We start from the raw sequence: 19351 nt of genomic DNA, 5'->3' as shown, positions 1-19351 counted from the left end.
GCGAGCTGATTATGGCAACTTGGTAGGAACTTCGAACGATTATTCACTAAAGAAGATGTGATACCACCTAGACGTCGAGTTATCAGCTGTAAACGTACACTGTAAACTGTAAATGACAATCTCAGAAGAACGACAGGGTACTTTAACGTATCCACTCTACAACACTACGACCAGAAAGATTCTTCAAAGGACAATGGCGATCTCTGCTGGGTAAACCAGTCTTCTATCTTCGACCCATCTATCGAAGCGCAGCTCAGAGTAAATATATATATCTTGCATTTTCCTCTTCCGAATGGGTGTTTTTTAGAATGCATAAGATTCTGTATTTACTGTAGCATAGCTTCTCATGGTCCGATAGAGATTCAATCCCTTTGTCCCTCAGTCTTCCCGCTCTTTCATTCAAACCCAACCCTCTTCCTTTGTGTAACCAGCCATCATATCGGGTTAGCCCACTAGGGGCTTTTCGTGACATGATTAGTAATCGATGTGTGATCTATTCTGTGTATATATATGTCATTCTGTGTGATTGTTTAGTAAATAAATAATGAAGCCAATTTGTATATTGCTGATTCAACTCATTAGCTAGGGTTCGTGCAGATAACCAAGTACTTACGACAATCCGAATGAGACCGGTCGAGGTGGCAATTAATAATTGATTGCAATTGATATAAAAGATCTTCAGATCTTTAAGAGTGGATTCGGGAGATAACCACTATATATAAATGAATGCTTCCGTGGTGCCCCAGGTTATTAATGGTTTAATTATTGCATGGTTTAATTCAATCACGTAATCAATTAATCGTTAGATAATGTCACAGCCTGATCTGTTTCACCTGTGTTTGTGATTGATTAGGTTCCCTGTTTGTCTGTTGCCAGTTCCTCTTGTCTTGTCAAGTCAACCAGTGTGCTTTTCCATGCTCCTGTTTTTCCTTATCTCTGTTTTTCTAGTCCTCCTGTTTTTTAACCTTGCCTGCCTTTACTCTGAACCCGCCTGCCTGACCATTCTGCCTGCCCTGACCTCAAGCCTGCCTGCCACGCTGTACGTCCTTGACTCTGACCTGGTTTATGATCTTTTGCCTGTCCACGACCTTTTTCTTGCCTGCCCCTTGGATTATAATAAATATCCAAGACCTCCCATAAATAACCATCTACCTCCCGTGTCTGCATCTGGGTCTCGCCCTGTGCCTTTATAGGTAAACGATTTGATAAAATAGCATGTCATATAACTTAATCAGTCAGAGACACGACACAGTACTACCCTCTGGAGAGTCCTGAGATTGCGGACGGTGCAGTTGCCATACATTGCGGCAATACAGCCGGACAGGATGCTCTCGATGGTGCATTTGAGGTCTTAGGGGTCTTAGGAGCCAAGACGGATTTCTTCAGCCTCCTGAGGTTGAAGAGGCGCTGTTGCACCTTCTTTACCTTGCTGTTGGTGTGGTGGCAAAGAAAATATATTGACTTACTAGGATTTTTAAAAGACAAACTAAGTTTCTGTTTTGTCTGCTTGGACTCGAGATAAGTATATTGTAGTTGGTTTAATATTTTTGCAGGCAGTCATGTTCTTTTGATGAAAGTATTTGCAATTTTGACAGTATAATATAGTTTTGATGAATGTATTTAGTGTTTTGCAAAAGGCCACAGAGTTCTGTGTCTTGTGGACTCTGTTTTGAAAATTGACAACATTGTTCCAAAAAATGCTCATACCCGATTGAGCAAAACTGTAGTACTGGAATTCCAGGTTTGATTGAATTGAGCCTTTTTATTGTATTTTATAATGGATTTAGACCGCCATCTACATTTACAACACAATATTACACATGGAGGTCAAACAGTAAAGAACACACAGAGCATGTTGTACAGTTATCTATTGTTAGGGATTTTCTGTTTCAGTTCCATTTGATTCCATAAAACCTCATACAGATTACAAAATCCATACAATTACCACACAATGAGAGACAAAGTAAAACACTAAAAGTCTATACAAATATATGTAATAAAAATTCACAAAGCAATCCGTAAAGCTGCTCAAACGTTTCACGAAGTCCGAAGAGTTATTTCAAAGTCCAGTGAGTTTTGCTTTGAACTCCTGTCCACATCATGAACTTTGACAGATGACATCATTTGTCTTCAGCTCATTCACATGTCCCCCAAACCTTCTGTGGGTCTAATGGACAACAAATTCCTCTCATAGATTGAGACATTTCCTTTCTCTTCTGTTCTTTCACCAAAAACAACAGTACCAGACACATGATCACTGGTTTGCCTTATTTTCAAGGTAATATTAAAAACTAAATTAACATGTCAAATTAACAAACGGACCTAAAAGAGAAGCCAATACAAGTATCAACCTGTTTTCTAAACCCATTGACCTCATAGCTTAATGTTGTTTTGTGTTGTCAGAGCCTCTGGTTTAGCTGACATGGTGGATTGGGTGATGACAGGAGGAGTTAGCAAAATAGACTAAAAGCTGTGAGGAGTAAATGTGTGCGGATTATTAGCAAAGAAAAAGTGTAGAGTGAAAGGGCAGATATAAATAACAAAGACATGGTACTTGGATCTGCCCCTCTAAGACAAATTTAGATTTTCTCTCTTTTAGTAAACCTGAGAAAATAGTGAGGAAGAAAACTGCACTTTGCCATCAACTACTAGATGTGCATATAAAAAACTTTTACAACACACAAAATGAACTTCTTGGCATAAAAAGTACTTGAAACTCTGAAAACATTTGGCACCTTGTTTAGATTGGTCAATGAATGTCTCAAGACGTAATAGACTGGCGTCACTGGTTTTATGCAGAGTTTAGAGGGACAAACAGCCCACTTTTGTAAACAGAATATCCCCAAGAGGACCACAGTGGTATTTCTCTCTCCAGGTTGGCACAGACACAGTTCCCAACTATGACATCTAGTCTCACCCACAATTAACAGTAAAGAAGAAAAATCCTTACTGCCAAATACCACATTTTTACAGATCTCACACTGACTCTCAGGCAACCCCATAGCACACAAATAAACATGAACTTCCTTCTCATTAAAAGTTAGACAAATGTTGCATTTTTTATTCTTCAGCTAAATTGTTTCATAACTTTTATTAAAATCTATAATGACAAGTATATTCATTCTGAGAATTTCCTATAAACCAAAAGAAACAGAATCCAATCCAAACAGCTATGAAAAATATACTTTTTATTATAAAGTTAGTTCATTTACATATCATAAAATACAAATAAGCAAATGCAACCATACCTGTACTGCTATGTTGACCATAGTCCATACATTTCACTCAGGACACCCTGATTGTCAATTATTATTTTCAGTTTAAAGACTTGAAGTTGACATTCAAATAAATATAATTTTTAGTGTTAGTGTGGATTATAGTAAGTGCATGAAACTAATCAACTCAAATGTAAGTCACAATTTTAGCTTTATAAACAAGGAATCATGACATTCCATCCACAAAAAGAATCACTTGTGTCATTCAATTCGCCACTAAATCCTCTACATGTTTTTTGTTTATCATAATTTAATATAAAACAACTCCTGAACTTCCCAAATGGTGGACTTGTTGAGCATCTAAACCACAATAAACTACTCAAACTTGTTTTACTCTCAGGATTATTCTTAGTCTTCTCTGAGGTATGCCTCATGCACGTCATCACCACCCCTCTCTATGAAGGAGGCATACTCCGCCATCCTCTGGATATCCTCGGCCTGGATCTCAGCCAGCTTCCTCTCAGCATCCACAGATATCTGCCGGACCTCCTCCACCTGAACCTTGGCCACATGCAAATTGGTCTTGGCTGTGATGGATGCATGCTCAGCTCCTGGGAAACAAACAAGATGGTGGTCTTTTAGTCATTTCACCATTACAGAGAAAAGGGGCCAAAGATGAAACCTTCAATCCATGGTAATACTGAGTGACATTGAGCAGGTACCCCTGTCCATCATCTATTGTGCTGCATCATGGGAATTAGAGTACATGGTGACCTGGAGTTTTAGTTCTTTACCATCAAAGCCCTATTGACAAACAGCTACTGATCCATACATTCGCCAAAGTGAGAGACTGACAGCTCTTGAAAGAGGGTGCACAAACAGCAAACTACAAAGTAGTGAAACGGAGATACACAAAACAAACAATGGGGGCCTTACTCAGAGCTAGCAGGTTTATTACTGCACTGATAGGTTAATGTCTGTATCAGAATCACAGTGCTGACTGAGGACAGTCATGGGGAGCAGGGAGCATCAGGTACTACACCACACTAACACTAGCTTGTGTATGCATGTATCATTGTTGTGCAATTCAAGGTTGTGGTTCAGTTCTTTTTAGTGAAACAGGTTGTATTGGTTTATTCGGATCCCATTAGCTTTTGCCAAAGCAGCAGCTATTCTTCCTGGGGTACACACAAAAACATAAAACACGACAAGTAACAAAACACTGATAGACAACAGTCACACACATTTTTAACACAACCTTTTCACATACCAGTGTTGTACGCTTCCTCAGCTGCCATTTCACACAGGTTGACAGCATTAATCCAGTTTGACTCAAAGCGGTTGCATTCATCTAGTCTGCCACCAACCTGCCAGAACAGAGAGAGAGAGAGAAACCCATCAGAACATTTTATTACTTTCTTGAGAGGTTTATAGAGCTCAAACCGTATTTACTTTTAGAACATAAATGATAAACATTGATGAAAGGCAAATAGGAGTGACTAAAGCATTTACTATGTGAGATTGTGATAAGGTAAATCAACATTTCTTTGGAAATAAACAAGACACCCTAAAGACAGCTTTTCCAGATGACTGGATACAAATATTCATATTTTTTGAAAGATTACTTTGCAAGACAACAGTGTATTTTTGGTGTATTTGAGTACACATTTCATTCACTACCATTCACCTACCTCAACACGTTGACCAACAATCACTTGCCAAATGGCATCCTGCTCAGCAGTGGAGACTTTTCCCAGTGAAGCCAGATATCTCCTCTGGAGGGCGATGAGGGTATGGAGAGCCTGAGGACAACGCAAACACATGGTCAAAAACATGAAGGGTCATTTAGGTAACATGATGCCATTGGCTTACTGGTTAAATTCACATTTGATATTTCAAATGGCTAGAATTATCACACTGTTCAGCTTAGCATGAATGATATCAAAAATCCACTATGATTGCTTCAGGTACTTACTTTGGCATATTGTGTGATGGAGTCTATGAGAGCTTGAGTGGTCTGGGAGAGGTAAGTGTTTGCACTGTCTGTAACCATAGAGGATGCTCTTCGGATCAGGGATTCATGAGAGAGGTTCTCCACTTGCTGGATAGAGAAACAGAAAAGTTTAATACAAGAGTTGAAAGGGGGATTTTTATGATTCATGCATGTATCTGATGTCAGCCTTATTCAAGTTGTTCAGCACAGAGAAAGAGAAAAGGTCCTGTACCAGCAGGAAGGGGACAGCGCTCAGCCCACTCCCAACACTCAAAGAGGCCAAGCTCGTTCTGGTAACATCCGTGAAACGCACAAGCCTCTGACGCGAGGGCTTCCTACTGTTGAGGACACTCGCTGCTGTGCTCCTGCAAGGTAATGAAAGAAAACAACAGCGCTGACATTAGCAAGCTATAGTGGTTAAAGCAAATCGATATTTATCTTAGACGAAACTGTATCTGTTTGCATACGAATATAATTCATTAGGTTGCAATGATGTAGTTCTTATTATAAAGTTATTTACCTGAAGAAATTGAGACAAGCAACGCTTCTTCTGAGCGCGGCCATATTGGTCCGGAGCAAAAGGAAGTCATGCCGACTTTGTAGAAGTGTCCCAGTAGCACAAGCAGAGCATTGTCTAATAGCTTGCATTTTACTTGTAATGTAGTTTATTACTATTCAACTTAAATAAGATATATAAGGTTACTTTTGTGATGTATTAATGTCTCAAGAAATTGTTTTTAAACCAAAAATTCCTTTTCCAGAATGATTTACCTTAGAAAGTATGTATCTGTCGCCACCTATTGGTAAAAAAGAGTCAAACGCGTATGCTGTATTCCTGCTATAGTCTTGTATTCTTTTGCACAACTGTGCTTTCTGAATCCTGTAGACTCCCAGGGGTATTTATAAGGCCACAGAACAAGCAGCCTCCCACCACACAGATGTATTGATTCCTGAAATGTGCCAACTAGACATTGCCTGAAGGTCCAGGAGGGGACCTATTACGCACATACTACGTAAGCATAAGGTTATGTAAATTGAACTCATCGGTCCCCTTAGAGGTTTCTTTCTGGCAAACATATATTTCAATATCAGCTTCAATAGTTACTTTATTGATTAATTTACTGATGAATCAGTGTCCCTCCAATTAAACTTAATGACAGGCAGTTCATCCCAAAATTAGTCAGACATTCACATCAAAAGTGATCTAATGTTGATAAGAGTCCATGTTCCCCCACTACATCTGTCGTGTAGATCTAGCTATACAGTATGTCAGACCCAAATAAATGGTAAAGTTATAGGCACCATATAATTGAATGGTAGTTTGAGCTACACATATCCACAACATGGTGCTCCCAACTACAGGCTGATCCTGACCACAACCATTATGTGTGGCCAAAGGATTTGGTATGTAGTGACAATGAATATTATACTGGTTTTCAAAAGCCAGAGACAAAGGAAAACCTTAGAGGCTGGAATACTATAAGGAGAGTAATCTTGTTTGTGTTTGTGATATTTTCTAATTTGCTAAATTAAATTGGAGTGCCTCTTTGGTCTTATTCTGGTCAATAGTTTGATCTACAATGTGTGTAGATCAAACTATTGAGAAATGATCTGACTAAACTCAACAATAATAATAAGAAATTGTATAATGATGCCAAGATCAATGATATAAAGAATGATGGGGGAAAAAAACTTTGGAGTACTTGGAAATTATGGGCAGAAAGACAAACTTAACTCTATAATTTCATCGAATCAGATGACTTATTCATCACAAAACCATTTGATGTTGCCAATTATTTTAATCAATCAATAATGACAAACCTCTTGGTATTGACAACTTAAATGAAATGCTACTGAGGATGGTAGCTGACTCTATAGCCACTCCTATCTGTCATATCTTTAATCTGAGCCTAGAGAAAAGTATCTGTCCTCAGGCCTAGAGGGAAGCCAAAGTCATTCCGCTACCCAAGAATAGTAAAGAAGCCTTTAATGGTTCTAACAGCCAACCTATCTGCTTGCTGCCAGCTCTTAGAAAACTGTTGGAAAAAATGGTGTTTGAGCAAATACACTTTTATTTCTCTGTAAACAAATTAACAACAGACTTTCAGCATGCTTATAGAGAAGGGCAATGAACATGTATTGCACTGAGACAAATGACTTATGATTGGTTGAAATAAATTATTTTAGATGTCAGTGCAGCCTTTGATATTATTTACCATGCATGTATTGCACTGAGACAAATGACTTATGATTGGTTGAAATAAATTATTTTAGATGTCAGTGCAGCCTTTGATATTATTTACCATGCATGTATTGCACTGAGACAAATGACTTATGATTGGTTGAAATAAATTATTTTAGATGTCAGTGCAGCCTTTGATATTATTTACCATAACCGTAATACCATAACATAATACATGTTGTTGAAAAAACATATGTGTTCTGGCTTTTCAGCATCTGCCATGTTGTGGATTCAGATAGTATTCACACCCCTTTACTTTTTCCACATGTTTTTGTGTTACAGCCGGAATTTAAAATTGATTCAATTGAGATGTTGTGTCACTGGCCTACACACAATACCTCATAAAAAATTGTTTTTAAACTAATTTATTAAAACTGAAAAGCTGAAATGTCTTGAGTCAATAAGTATTAAACCCCTTTGTTATGGCAAGCCTAAATAAGTTCAGGAGTAAACATTTGTTTCACAAGTCACATAATAAGTTGCATGGTCTCCCTCTGTGTGTGATAATAGTGTTAAACATGATTTTGGAATGACTACGTCATCTCTGTACCAAACACATACAATTATCTGTAAGGTCCCTCAGGAGAGCAGTGAATTTCAAACAGATTCAACATATTGTACTCTACTGTACTCTACAGAATAACATTTTACTGTACTGTACTGTATGACATTAAACTGTACCGTACTGTACTCTACCGAATAAACCTCTACTGTCCTTTACCATACTAAACTCTACTGTGCTCTACTGTACTGAACTGTGCCATACTGTACTGTGCTGTTCAAACTTGTGAAACAGCTTAGACATCTATGACTCGTTCAGATTTGGTCTGGTCTGGACCGACCAAATGTGTACTTATTTGGGGGCGGAGCTCATTGGAATAATACCCAGCATGCTTTGCAAGTATTTGTTTTTACATTTACATTTTGGTCATGTAGCAGACACTCTTATTCAGAGCAACTAATAGTCTAGGGTAGATAAACAACAACATATCACAGTCTCAGCAAGAAAAAAATATTTCTATAACTGTTACTGAGAATGTTATTGTAGTTGAACGGATCTGTTGGTTTATTCTGTCAATTGTACTGCTTTGAACATCATCACTGTCAGTTTTAAAAGGGGACAATCTTCAGTTTCTTCATCCATTTACAGACTTTTAAATTAGTGATACATACTGTATGTAGTGGTTTTTCTAGAAGAATATAACTTATAGATTTCCATGAGCTTGGTTCAACTTTTGTTCCCCTTCATAAACCAAAACACAAGCTTGTTTTACTCCTTTGTTTGTAAACAATGTAAATATAAATAAATACTGTTTAGCCTCAAAACATGGTTAAAACTATCATTTTTATATGGATGGTTAGTCCTTGTATTGATAGCTCTGTCCATGAGTTTGAGAGTGGTTACATTTCCAGCCCCATCCCTCAGCTGTTTACCAAATCAGTGGCAGGGAAACGCTTTATTATAGTTCAAACATGCAGATTGCCCATTTTAAAGCTTTTGAAAAATCTAACATAAGTGCCTGTGTCATTGGGAACACTAATAAATATTCTAAATATTCTAAATCAAATCAAACTTTTTTTGCCACATGCGCCAAATACAACAAGTGTAGACTTTACCGTGAAATACTTACTTACAAGCCCTTAACCAACAGTGCAGTTCAAGAAGTAAGTAGGCTTAAAGCAAGTAGGCTAAAATAAAAAGTAATAATAAATAGTAACACAATAAGAATAACAATTACGAGGCTATATACAGGGGGCACCAGGTCAGTGTGTAGGGGTACAGGCTAGTTGAGGTAATCTGTACATATAGGTGGGGGCGAAGTGACTATGCATAGGTAACAAACAAACAGCGAGTAGCAGCAGTGTACAAGAGGGGGGGGGGGGTCAATGTAAAATGTCCGGTGGCGATTTTTTTGAATTATTCAGCAGTCTAATGGCTTGGGGGTAGAAGCTGTTGAGGAGCCTTTTGGTCCTAGACTTGGTGCTCCGGTACTGCTTGCCGTGCGGCAGCAGAGAAAACAGTCTATAACTTGGGTGATGGAGAATCTGACAATTTCTATGTTGTAATCTTCAATTGGCTCCTCTTTCCTATATAAAATCCATTTAAAAATAATTATTGTGATATGGTGCTTACTTCATTGAGAATGTATGTGTCACGCCCTGGCCTTAGTTATCTTTGTTCTCTTTATTATTTTAGTTAGGTCAGGGTGTGACATGGGTGATGCAGGTGTTTTTGTTATTGTCTAGGGTTTTTTGTATGTCTATGGGTGTTTGCTAGTCTAGGTATGTATGTCTATGGTTGCCTAGATTGGTTCTCAATTAAAGACAGTTGTCTATCGTTGTCTCTGATTGGGAACCATATTTAGGCAGCCATATTCATTGGGTAGTTTGTGGGTTATTGTCTATGTCTATACGTTGGTTGCTTGTGTCTGCACTTTCGTTATATAGCGTCACGTTCGTTTTGTTGTTTTGATAGTTTATCAAGTGTTCTTCGTTTCGTCTTTGTTTATTAAATTAAGTATGTATTCTAACCACGCTGCGTTTTGGTCCGATCCTTACTCTTCCTCAGACGAGGAGGATTACAACGTTCGTGACAGTATGTGCAGTTTAAAATTGGCCATATGACAAAAAAAATGGGGGAAAAAAGTGTATTTTGAATGTCTGTGAATGACGTCTTTTCAACTTTCATGAGGAACCGAAAATGAGCCTGATTTCAATGTCTGGAAAATACGTATTTTCACCTCACATTCAGAACCTAAAATGAACCTAACTTAAATGTTTGGAGAAGACGTCTTTTCAACGTCATTTTGCTTACCATACATGGGCGATATATAAAAGAACAATGCAATATTCATTACATCTATTATCAGGTATGACTATAACAACCTTATTGTTTAGTATAACAACAAAAAACTATTCTTAGCATTTTGATCAGGCAACAAATAACACTGGCCTTTAGATGACAGAAAGGTGCATTATTTTTAGGTGACTGACAATTGAGTTCAGCCGCATGTCCCCTGTTATGAAATTAAAATATTCATTTGTTTTTAATTGAGTGTTGTATGATGGTATCACCTTGTTTGTTCATATTTACTCTTACCTTGTCTATCTTCTGATGATGTAGTCTTTTGGGAACATTGAAGAACTTGACCTCTTATGGTATGAGGTCATATTATGGGACTTACATTAGTGTAGTTGTTGATACATTGTTTTGTAGAGATATACAGTATATCATTATGAGACTGATTGCCTGAGAATGAGTGTCAGATGTTTTGCCATTGAGCAGCATCACAACCAGCTGCTGGGGGCTGAGGGGCTCATTAGGACAACTCAGATCTCTCTCTTACTTTAGCCTAATTAAGCCTGATATTAGAGAGTAAATACTGAGACCGGGCTCTCTCTGTACAGCAACAAATTGTTGTTGCTTTTCATAACAAACAATGCACATTAGGCACTGCAAAATTATTAATAATGAATGATTTTTTTTTATGATGTTCAAAAAGTCTTAATAAGCCACACAGGAGTTCTAGCAAGTCTTTCATCACCATTCTCATCATGAGGGACCAACACGGAGAAAAACAGATGAACAGTGAAGAGAACAAAGTCAGGCTCAGAGAGGATATGTTTTGGCTATGTTTTGGTCAGTCGCAGTATGATGTCTGGCTACTACTTCCACCCATAGTATGATGTCTGCCTATTGACTACTAACAGTCAGGTACAGCAGGCTATGTTTTGGTCAGACGTACAGTACCAGTCAAAAGTTTGGATACAACTACTCATTCAAGGGTTTTTCTTTATTTTTACTATTTTCTACATTGTAGATTAATAGTGAAGACATCAAAACTATGAAATAACACATGGAATTGTGTAGTAACCAAAGAAGTGTTAAACAAATCAACAGATATTTTTTATTTGAGATTCTTCAATGTAGCCATCCTTTGCCTTGATGACAACTTTGCACACTCTTGGCATTCTCTCAACCAGCTTCATGAGGTAGTCACCTGGAATGCATTTAAATTAACAGGTGTGCCTTATTAAAAGTTAATTAGTGGAATTTCTTTCCTTCTTTTGACATTTTTTAATAAATTTTTTATGTATTGAATATTCAAAACACAATATACTTGCAGTGAAGCCGCTCAACAACTACATCATACCAGTCATCCAACAGATTCCCATTCAGAGTGACACACAGAAGCATCCATGGTCAATGCCATGCTCAAGGGCACGTTGACCGATCCACCACCAGGCCAAAAAACGTGAACCCGAACCCTCCAAGATCCCCCCCACAGTTCCCCAATAGTTGTCCCTCAACCATTCGAGACCCCTTGAACAGCCCCCCCCCCCCACAGGAAGAAAAATAAAAAATCAAATGAATTCCATTCCCCACCCCCAAGAACCCCCCCAATGTACCAACAACCAAGAGAATGAACTAAAGAGAAAAAAGGAAAAGACAGAAGAAAACAGCAAACAACAATGCAAAAAATAATAAAACAAAAAAATACATTTAAAACAAAGGACATCAAGGACAACTAAAATCATAACAGCAATGCCAACTGTATATGTTTGTGTGCATGTCTGACACTATTACATGTATGTGTGCATTCTTGTATGTGTTTATTTGAATGAGAGTGTGTGTATATGCATGTGTACAAACTAGAGGTCGACCGATTATGATTTTTCAACGCCGATACCGATTATTGGAGGACCAAAAAAAAGCCGATACCGATTAATCGGCTGATTTATAATTTTTTAAAATATTTTTTAATTTGTAATAATGACAATTACAACAATACTGAATGAACACTTTTATTTTAACTTAATATAATACATAAATCAAATCAATTTAGCCTCAAATAAATAATGAAACATGTTCAATTTGGTTTAAATAATGCAAAAACAAAGTGTTGGAGAAGAAAGTAAAAGTGCAATATGTGCCATGTAAAAAAGCTAACGTTTAAGTTCCTTGCTCAGAACATGAGAACATATGAAAGCTGGTGGTTCCTTTTAACATGAGTCTTCAATATTCCCAGGTAAGAAGTTTTAGGTTGTAGTTATTATAGGAATTATAGGACTATTTCTCTCTATACCATTTGTATTTAATATACCTTTAACTATTGGATGTTCTTATAGGCACTATAGTATTGCCAGTGTAACAGTATAGCTTCCGTCCCTCTCCTTGCCCCTACCTGGGCTTGAACCAGGAACACATCGACAACAGCCACCCTCGAAGCATCGTTACCCATCGTTACCCAGAGCTTATTTATATCTTTTGTGATGTGAATACCGAGTATGTCTACTTCACCATCAGCCCAATTTATAGGTAAACTGCAGGGTAATGTTAAAGTTGTATTTTTTAAGGATCCAATACGTAATATTGTAGACTTATCATAATTAGGTTTTAGTCCAGAGAGTACAGAAAAGTTATCTAGGTCTTCAATGAGACATTGCAGGGATCTAGCTTGCGGACTTAATATATAACTTGACTCATCGGCATACATGGACACCTTTGTTTTTAAGCCTTGGATTTCTAATCCTCTAATGTTGTTATTGGACCTGATTTTAATAGCTAGCATTTCGATGGCGATAACGAATAGATATGGTGACAGCGGACACCCTTGTTTAACTCCTCTTGACAATTCAAAACTCTCTGAGAAGTAGCCGTTATTTACTATTTTACACCTGGGGTTGCTATACATTATTTTTACCCATTTTATAAGAGAATTACCGAAATTGAAAAAATCCAGGCATTTATAGATAAATTCCAGTCTTACTTTATCAAATGCCTTTTCAAAATCCGCTATAAATACCATTCCTGGCTTCTTATATGTTTCATGATGTTCTATTATTTCTAGTAGTTGTCGTATTTTATTTCCAATGTATCGTCCATGTAAAAAACCTGTCTGATCAGGATGAACAATACCTGGTAAAACCCTTTTAATTCTGAGTGCTATGGATTTTGCTACTATTTTTGCATCACAACATTGATGTGTAAGGGGCCTCCAGTTTTTTAGATAGACTGGGTCTTTATATTTGCCATCTGGGTCTTGTTTTAATAATAGAGAAATCAGACCTTCCTGCTGAGTACCTGACAGACTACCATTTCTATAGGAGTAGTTAAAACAATCTAACAATGGAGCTTTTAGTATATCAAAAAATACTTGATATACCTCTAACGGTATGCCATCAAGCCCTGGGGTTTTTCAAGACTGAAAGGATTTAATAGCCTCAAAAAGTTCTTCCTCTGTAATTTGGCCTTGACTCTGATCTTTCTGTACATTTGTTAATTTTCCATTTTTTATATTATTTGGAAAGAATTCCTTACCATAATCTTCTTTCAGTGGGAAAGAATGAGATGGAAAAGAGAACATCTGCCTAAAATAATTAGCTTCCTCTTTTAAAATATAATTAGTAGAATCATAGATGACTCCGTCTTCAGTAACAAGTTTCTGCAATAATTTTTGTTCCTGTATTGGAGATTCAGGAAGAATTTTGTGCATTTTTCTCCATATTCCATCCAGTTTGCTTTATTTTTGTAATAGATTACATTAGATCATTCTTGAATAAGTTACTCAAATTCTTTTTGTTTTTCCTCTAACTTATTTTGTATCTCTGTAGAATCGTTTTTTATTGCTATCTACCTGTACTATTAGTTCATGGATTTCCCTTGTTAGTCTTGTCTCTTTAGCCAGAAACTGCTTTTTTATTATTGATGAATATTGAATTGAATGACCCCTGAAGGTACATTTAAAGGTATCCCAAACAATAAGAGGATTTGCTGAACCTATATTATACTGGAAAAATTCAGTTATAAATTATTTTGTCTTAGTTAAAAATAAGTTGTTCTCCAGTAAACTTTGATTAAATTTCCAATATCCCCGTCCACGTGGAAAATCTATGGGAGTTATGTGAATGTCAATTAGATGATGATCCGATCGCATTCTGTCTCCTATTAGAACTTTTTTAACCTTTGATGCAAGAGAGAAAGAGACAAGAAAGTAGTCAAGACAACTAGCTTGATAAAGTCTCCTCCATGTATATCTCACTAGGTCGGGGTATTTTAGTCTCCAAATATCCACTATTTCTAATGTGTCCATAATATTTGTGATTTCCTTAAGGGCACGGTGATGATAGTTTGTAGAGTGATTACCTTTACGGTCCATTGAGGTACTTAACACTGTGTTATAGTCTCCTACCATAATGATTAGATCATTTGTTGCCTGTAAGTTCAATAAATTGGTATACATGTTTTCGAAGAAGTGTCGATCATCCTGATTTGGACCATATAGATTAATGAGCCAAATCTCTTTTTCGTCCACTTTCATATTCAAAAGGATCCACCTTCCTTGCGAATCATTCCTGACTATTTGCACATTCAGATCGAAATTTTAGTTCATTAATATCATCACACCCTTTGAGTTCCTTTGTCCATGACAGACAATTATTTCACCACCCCATTCCTTTATTCCCTTGCCTGTTTGCCTGTGAGCCAATGCCACAGATGTTAGAAAATTGAGACAAGATATTATGTGTGTAGCAAATCTGAGTAAGTTGATGTGTATGATATTGGATGTGATATAGTGAGAGTGTGTACAATGTCTGTATAAGAGTTGGACTATAATGTGTGATGTCCAAATAAATAATAACTCTGCCAATTTGCATGGTTGAGTGTCTATGTGTGTAACATGTAGTGCGTATAGCCTTAATATTCATGATGATAATTGTAATCCATATCATATCACCATCATAGTTGCATCATAATTACCTTTAACATAATTGAAAAACACATCCCAGCATTTCCATAACAATTGACGTTTCACATGATCATGAAAGAGACCTTGCATTACTCTAGAGACGGCTTCACTACAGTACAAATATATTCCGTACAATATGTTATTATTCCCCAATGCCCCTATTCTGATATATTGCTTGTTGTAAACATATATAAACTTGTAGACAAATACATAAAAAAGATAGACAAACAATAAACACATTAAATTATAAAACAGTTCTCGACAATAGAGAGAGAGGGAGAAAAGAGAGTGAGAGGAGAGCGAGATCAGGTGTGTGTGTGTGTGTGTGTGTATGTATAAGTCTGTATGTGTAAGTAAGCATGTAATTGAGTACATTTGTGTTCATATCCACTTCGTAATGTTCAGATATTTTTACAGTTCCCATACCTTCTTTTTTTTTGTAACCTGAAGTCCCTGTAGAATTTAGTACAGCCACAGTGTTATGGAGCTGTCTCGGAATAGCTGTCCATCTATAAAGAGTTTGTCCACAATGATAAAGGCACGCTTACCATTCTGCCTTTGTTGTCTTTGTACCGGATACAGTCTCTTACGGCTTTCGTTTATCGCCCTTGGAAATTGGCCCTTGAGACCGAATTTGGTCCCTTTAAGCTCTCTTCCCCTGCTTTTGATCAGCTCCCTTTGTTGGTAGTGTTCAAATTTTGCGATGATCGGTCGGGGACCCTTGGTCTTGTCGCCCCGAAATCCAAGTCTGTGCACTCGGTGGAAAGCCACCTTGTTTACAGTCTCTATAGGAAGTTTCAAGGCGAATTGCTGTCACGCCCTGGCCTTAGTATTCTTTGTTTTCTTTATTATTTTAGTTAGGTCAGGGTGTGACATGGGGAATGTTTGTGTTTTGTCTCGTTTTGGGTGGTTATATGGAAAAGGGGGTGTTGGGTTTAGTGTATGGGTTTGTGTTGAGTGAATGTTTCTAGGTATGTCTATGGTTGAGTGAATGTTCTAGGTATGTCTATGGTTGCCTGAGTGGTTCTCAATTAGAGACAGATGTCTTTCATTTGTCTCTGATTGGGAGCCATATTTTAGGCAGCCATAGGCATCATGTTTTTGTTGGGTCATTGTCTAGGTCTGTGTCTGTGTCTAGGTTGCATGTTTGCATTTTGTTCGGTTATAGCTTCACGGTCGTCTATTTGTTGTTTTGCTTCGTTCGTTCATCTCCTAAATAAAGAGAAAATGTATTTTTTACACGCTGCGCCTTGGTCCTCTCTCTCTCCCATGGTCGATCGTGACAGAATGACCCAACCACTCAGGACCAAGCAGCGTGAAAGGAGGGAGCCAGAGCCAGTTGTGCAGATACTGGAGGTGAGCAATGGGAAGGATACAGAGACTGTTAAGGATTTATTGAGGAGTTTGGAGGAGAGTGAAAAGAGGGAGCTGCTGTGTTGGTGCGTGAGGCACAACATCCACCCGACAGAGCGTGTGCGGGATGTGATGTTACCTGAGTCAGCTCTTCATGCTCGTCCTGAGTTGCGTGCTAACCGTCTGGGAATGACAGTCCCACGAACCAGGCCTCCTGTGTGCCTTCCTAGTCCTACACCTCCTGTAACACCTTCCCGCCCCAGCCCGGTACCACCAGTTCCGGCACCACGCCCCAGGATTCCAGGGTGTCTCCAGAGCCCTGTTCGCATTGTTGCTTCTCCCCGCACTCGCCCTGAGGTGCGTGTCCTCATCCCGGTACCACCTGTGCCGGTACCACGCACTAGGCCTATAGTGCGCTTTGAGAGCCCAGTGTGTCCTGTTGCTGCTCCCCGCACTAGCCCTGAGATGTGTGTCCCCAGCCCGGTACCACCAGTTCCGGCACCACGCACTAGGCCTAATGTGCGTATCCAGGGTCCAGTATGCCCTGTTCCTTCTCCCCGCACTAGCCTTCAGGTGCGTGTCCCCAGCCCGGTACCACCAGTTCCGGCACCACGCACCAGGCCTATAGTGCGCCTCAGCCGGCCAGAGCTGCCCGTCTACCCAGTGCCATCTGAGTCATCCGTCTACCCAGTGCCATCTGAGTCATCCGTCTACCCAGTGCCATCTGAGTCATCCGTCTACCCAGTGCCATCTGAGTCATCCGTCTACCCAGTGCCATCTGAGTCATCCGTCTACCCAGTGCCATCTGAGTCATCCGTCTACCCAGTGCCATCTGAGTCATCCGTCTACCCAGTGCCATCTGAGCCATCCGTCTACCCAGTGCCATCTGAGCCATCCGTCTACCCAGTGCCATCTGAGCCATCCGTCTACCCAGCGCCATCTGAGCCGTCAGCCAGCCATGACCAGCCCGAGCCGTCAGCCAGCCATGACCAGCCCGAGCCGTCAGCCAGCCATGACCAGCCCGAGCCGTCAGCCAGCCATGACCAGCCCGAGCCGTCAGCCAGCCATGACCAGCCCGAGCCTTCCGCCAGCCATGAGCAGCCAGAGCCTTCCGCCAGCCATGAGCAGCCAGAGCCTTCCGCCAGACCGGATCAGCCAGAGCCTTCCGCCAGACCGGATCAGCCAGAGCCTTCCGCCAGACCGGATCAGCCAGAGCCTTCCGCCAGCCATGACCAGCCAGAGCCTTCCGCCAGCCATGACCAGCCAGAGCCGTCAGCCAGCCATGACCAGCCAGAGTCGCCCGCCAGCCATGAGCAGCCAGAGCCTTCCGCCAGCCATGAGCAGCCAGAGCCTTCCGCCAGACCGGATCAGCCAGAGCCTTCCGCCAGACCGGATCAGCCAGAGCCTTCCGCCAGACCGGATCAGCCAGAGCCTTCCGCCAGACCGGATCAGCCAGAGCCTTCCGCCAGCCATGACCAGCCAGAGCCTTCCGCCAGCCATGACCAGCCAGAGTCGCCCGCCAGCCATGAGCAGCCAGAGCCTTCCGCCAGCCCGGATCAGCCAGAGCCTTCCGCCAGCCCGGATCAGCCAGAGCCTTCCGCCAGCCCGGATCAGCCAGAGCCTTCCGCCAGCCCGGATCAGCCAGAGCCTTCCGCCAGCCCGGATCAGCCAGAGCCTTCCGCCAGCCCGGATCAGCCAGAGCCTTCCGCCAGACCGGATCAGCCAGAGCCTTCCGCCAGACCGGATCAGCCAGAGCCTTCCGCCAGACCGGATCAGCCAGATCCGTCAGCCAGCCATGAGCAGCCAGATCCGTCAGCCAGCCATGACCAGCCGGATCCGTCAGTCAGCCATGAGCAGTCAGATCCGTCAGCCAACCATGAGTCATCCAGCCAGGATCCGTCCCTCAGTCCGGAGCTGCCGTCCCTCAGTCCGGAGCTGCCGTCCCTCAGTCTGGTGCTGCCCTTTATCCTGGTGCTGCCCCTTATCCTGGTGCTGCCCTTTATCCTGGTGCTGCCCCTTATCCTGGTGCTGCCCCTTATCCTGGTGCTGCCCCTTATCCTGGTGCTGCCCCTTATCCTGGTGCTGCCCCTTAGTCCGGTGCTGCCCCTTAGTCCGGTGCTGCCCCTTAGTCCGGTGCTGCCCCTTAGTCCGGTGCTGCCCCTTAGTCCGGTGCTGCCCCTTAGTCCGGTGCTGCCCCTTAGTCCGGTGCTGCCCCTTAGTCCGGTGCTGCCCCTTAGTCCGGTGCTGCCCCTTAGTCCGGTGCTGCCCCTTAGTCCGGTGCTGCCCCTTAGTCAGGTACTGCCCCTTAATCCAGTGGGGTTAAGTTGGAGGATGGCCATTTGGAGGAGGCTACGAAAGCGGGTAGTGACTATGGTGGGGTGGGGACCACGACCAGTGCCGGAGCCGCCGCCGTGGACGGACGCCCACCCAGACCCTCCCCTAGACTTTGTGCTGGTGCGCCCGGAGTTCGCACCTTAAGGGGGGGGTTATGTCACGCCCTGGCCTTAGTATTCTTTGTTTTCTTTATTATTTTAGTTAGGTCAGGGTGTGACATGGGGAATGTTTGTGTTTTGTCTCGTTTTGGGTGGTTATATGGAAAAGGGGGTGTTGGGTTTAGTGTATGGGTTTGTGTTGAGTGAATGTTTCTAGGTATGTCTATGGTTGAGTGAATGTTCTAGGTATGTCTATGGTTGCCTGAGTGGTTCTCAATTAGAGACAGATGTCTTTCATTTGTCTCTGATTGGGAGCCATATTTTAGGCAGCCATAGGCATCATGTTTTTGTTGGGTCATTGTCTA

General features: G+C 40.8%; 1 protein-coding gene across 1 annotated transcript; it reads right to left on the bottom strand.

Moving 5' to 3' along the window:
• Positions 1-3171: 3171 nt before the first annotated feature.
• Positions 3172-6093, bottom strand: LOC120018205 (diablo homolog, mitochondrial-like). The gene is made up of 6 exons (XM_038961276.1): positions 5729-6093; positions 5441-5573; positions 5191-5316; positions 4907-5017; positions 4486-4582; positions 3172-3826 (listed from the first exon to the last, which is right to left on the bottom strand). Exons 1-6 carry the CDS (start codon positions 5854-5856, stop codon positions 3624-3626), a joined length of 798 nt encoding a protein of 265 aa, XP_038817204.1. The 5' UTR covers positions 5857-6093; the 3' UTR covers positions 3172-3623.
• Positions 6094-19351: the final 13258 nt, after the last annotated feature.

The sequence above is a fragment of the Salvelinus namaycush genome, chromosome 23 (genome assembly GCF_016432855.1).
Source record: "Salvelinus namaycush isolate Seneca chromosome 23, SaNama_1.0, whole genome shotgun sequence".
Lineage (NCBI taxonomy): Eukaryota > Metazoa > Chordata > Actinopteri > Salmoniformes > Salmonidae > Salvelinus > Salvelinus namaycush.
Note: the sequence above shows the minus strand (reverse complement) of the source record. Positions and strands in the feature narration are given on the sequence as shown.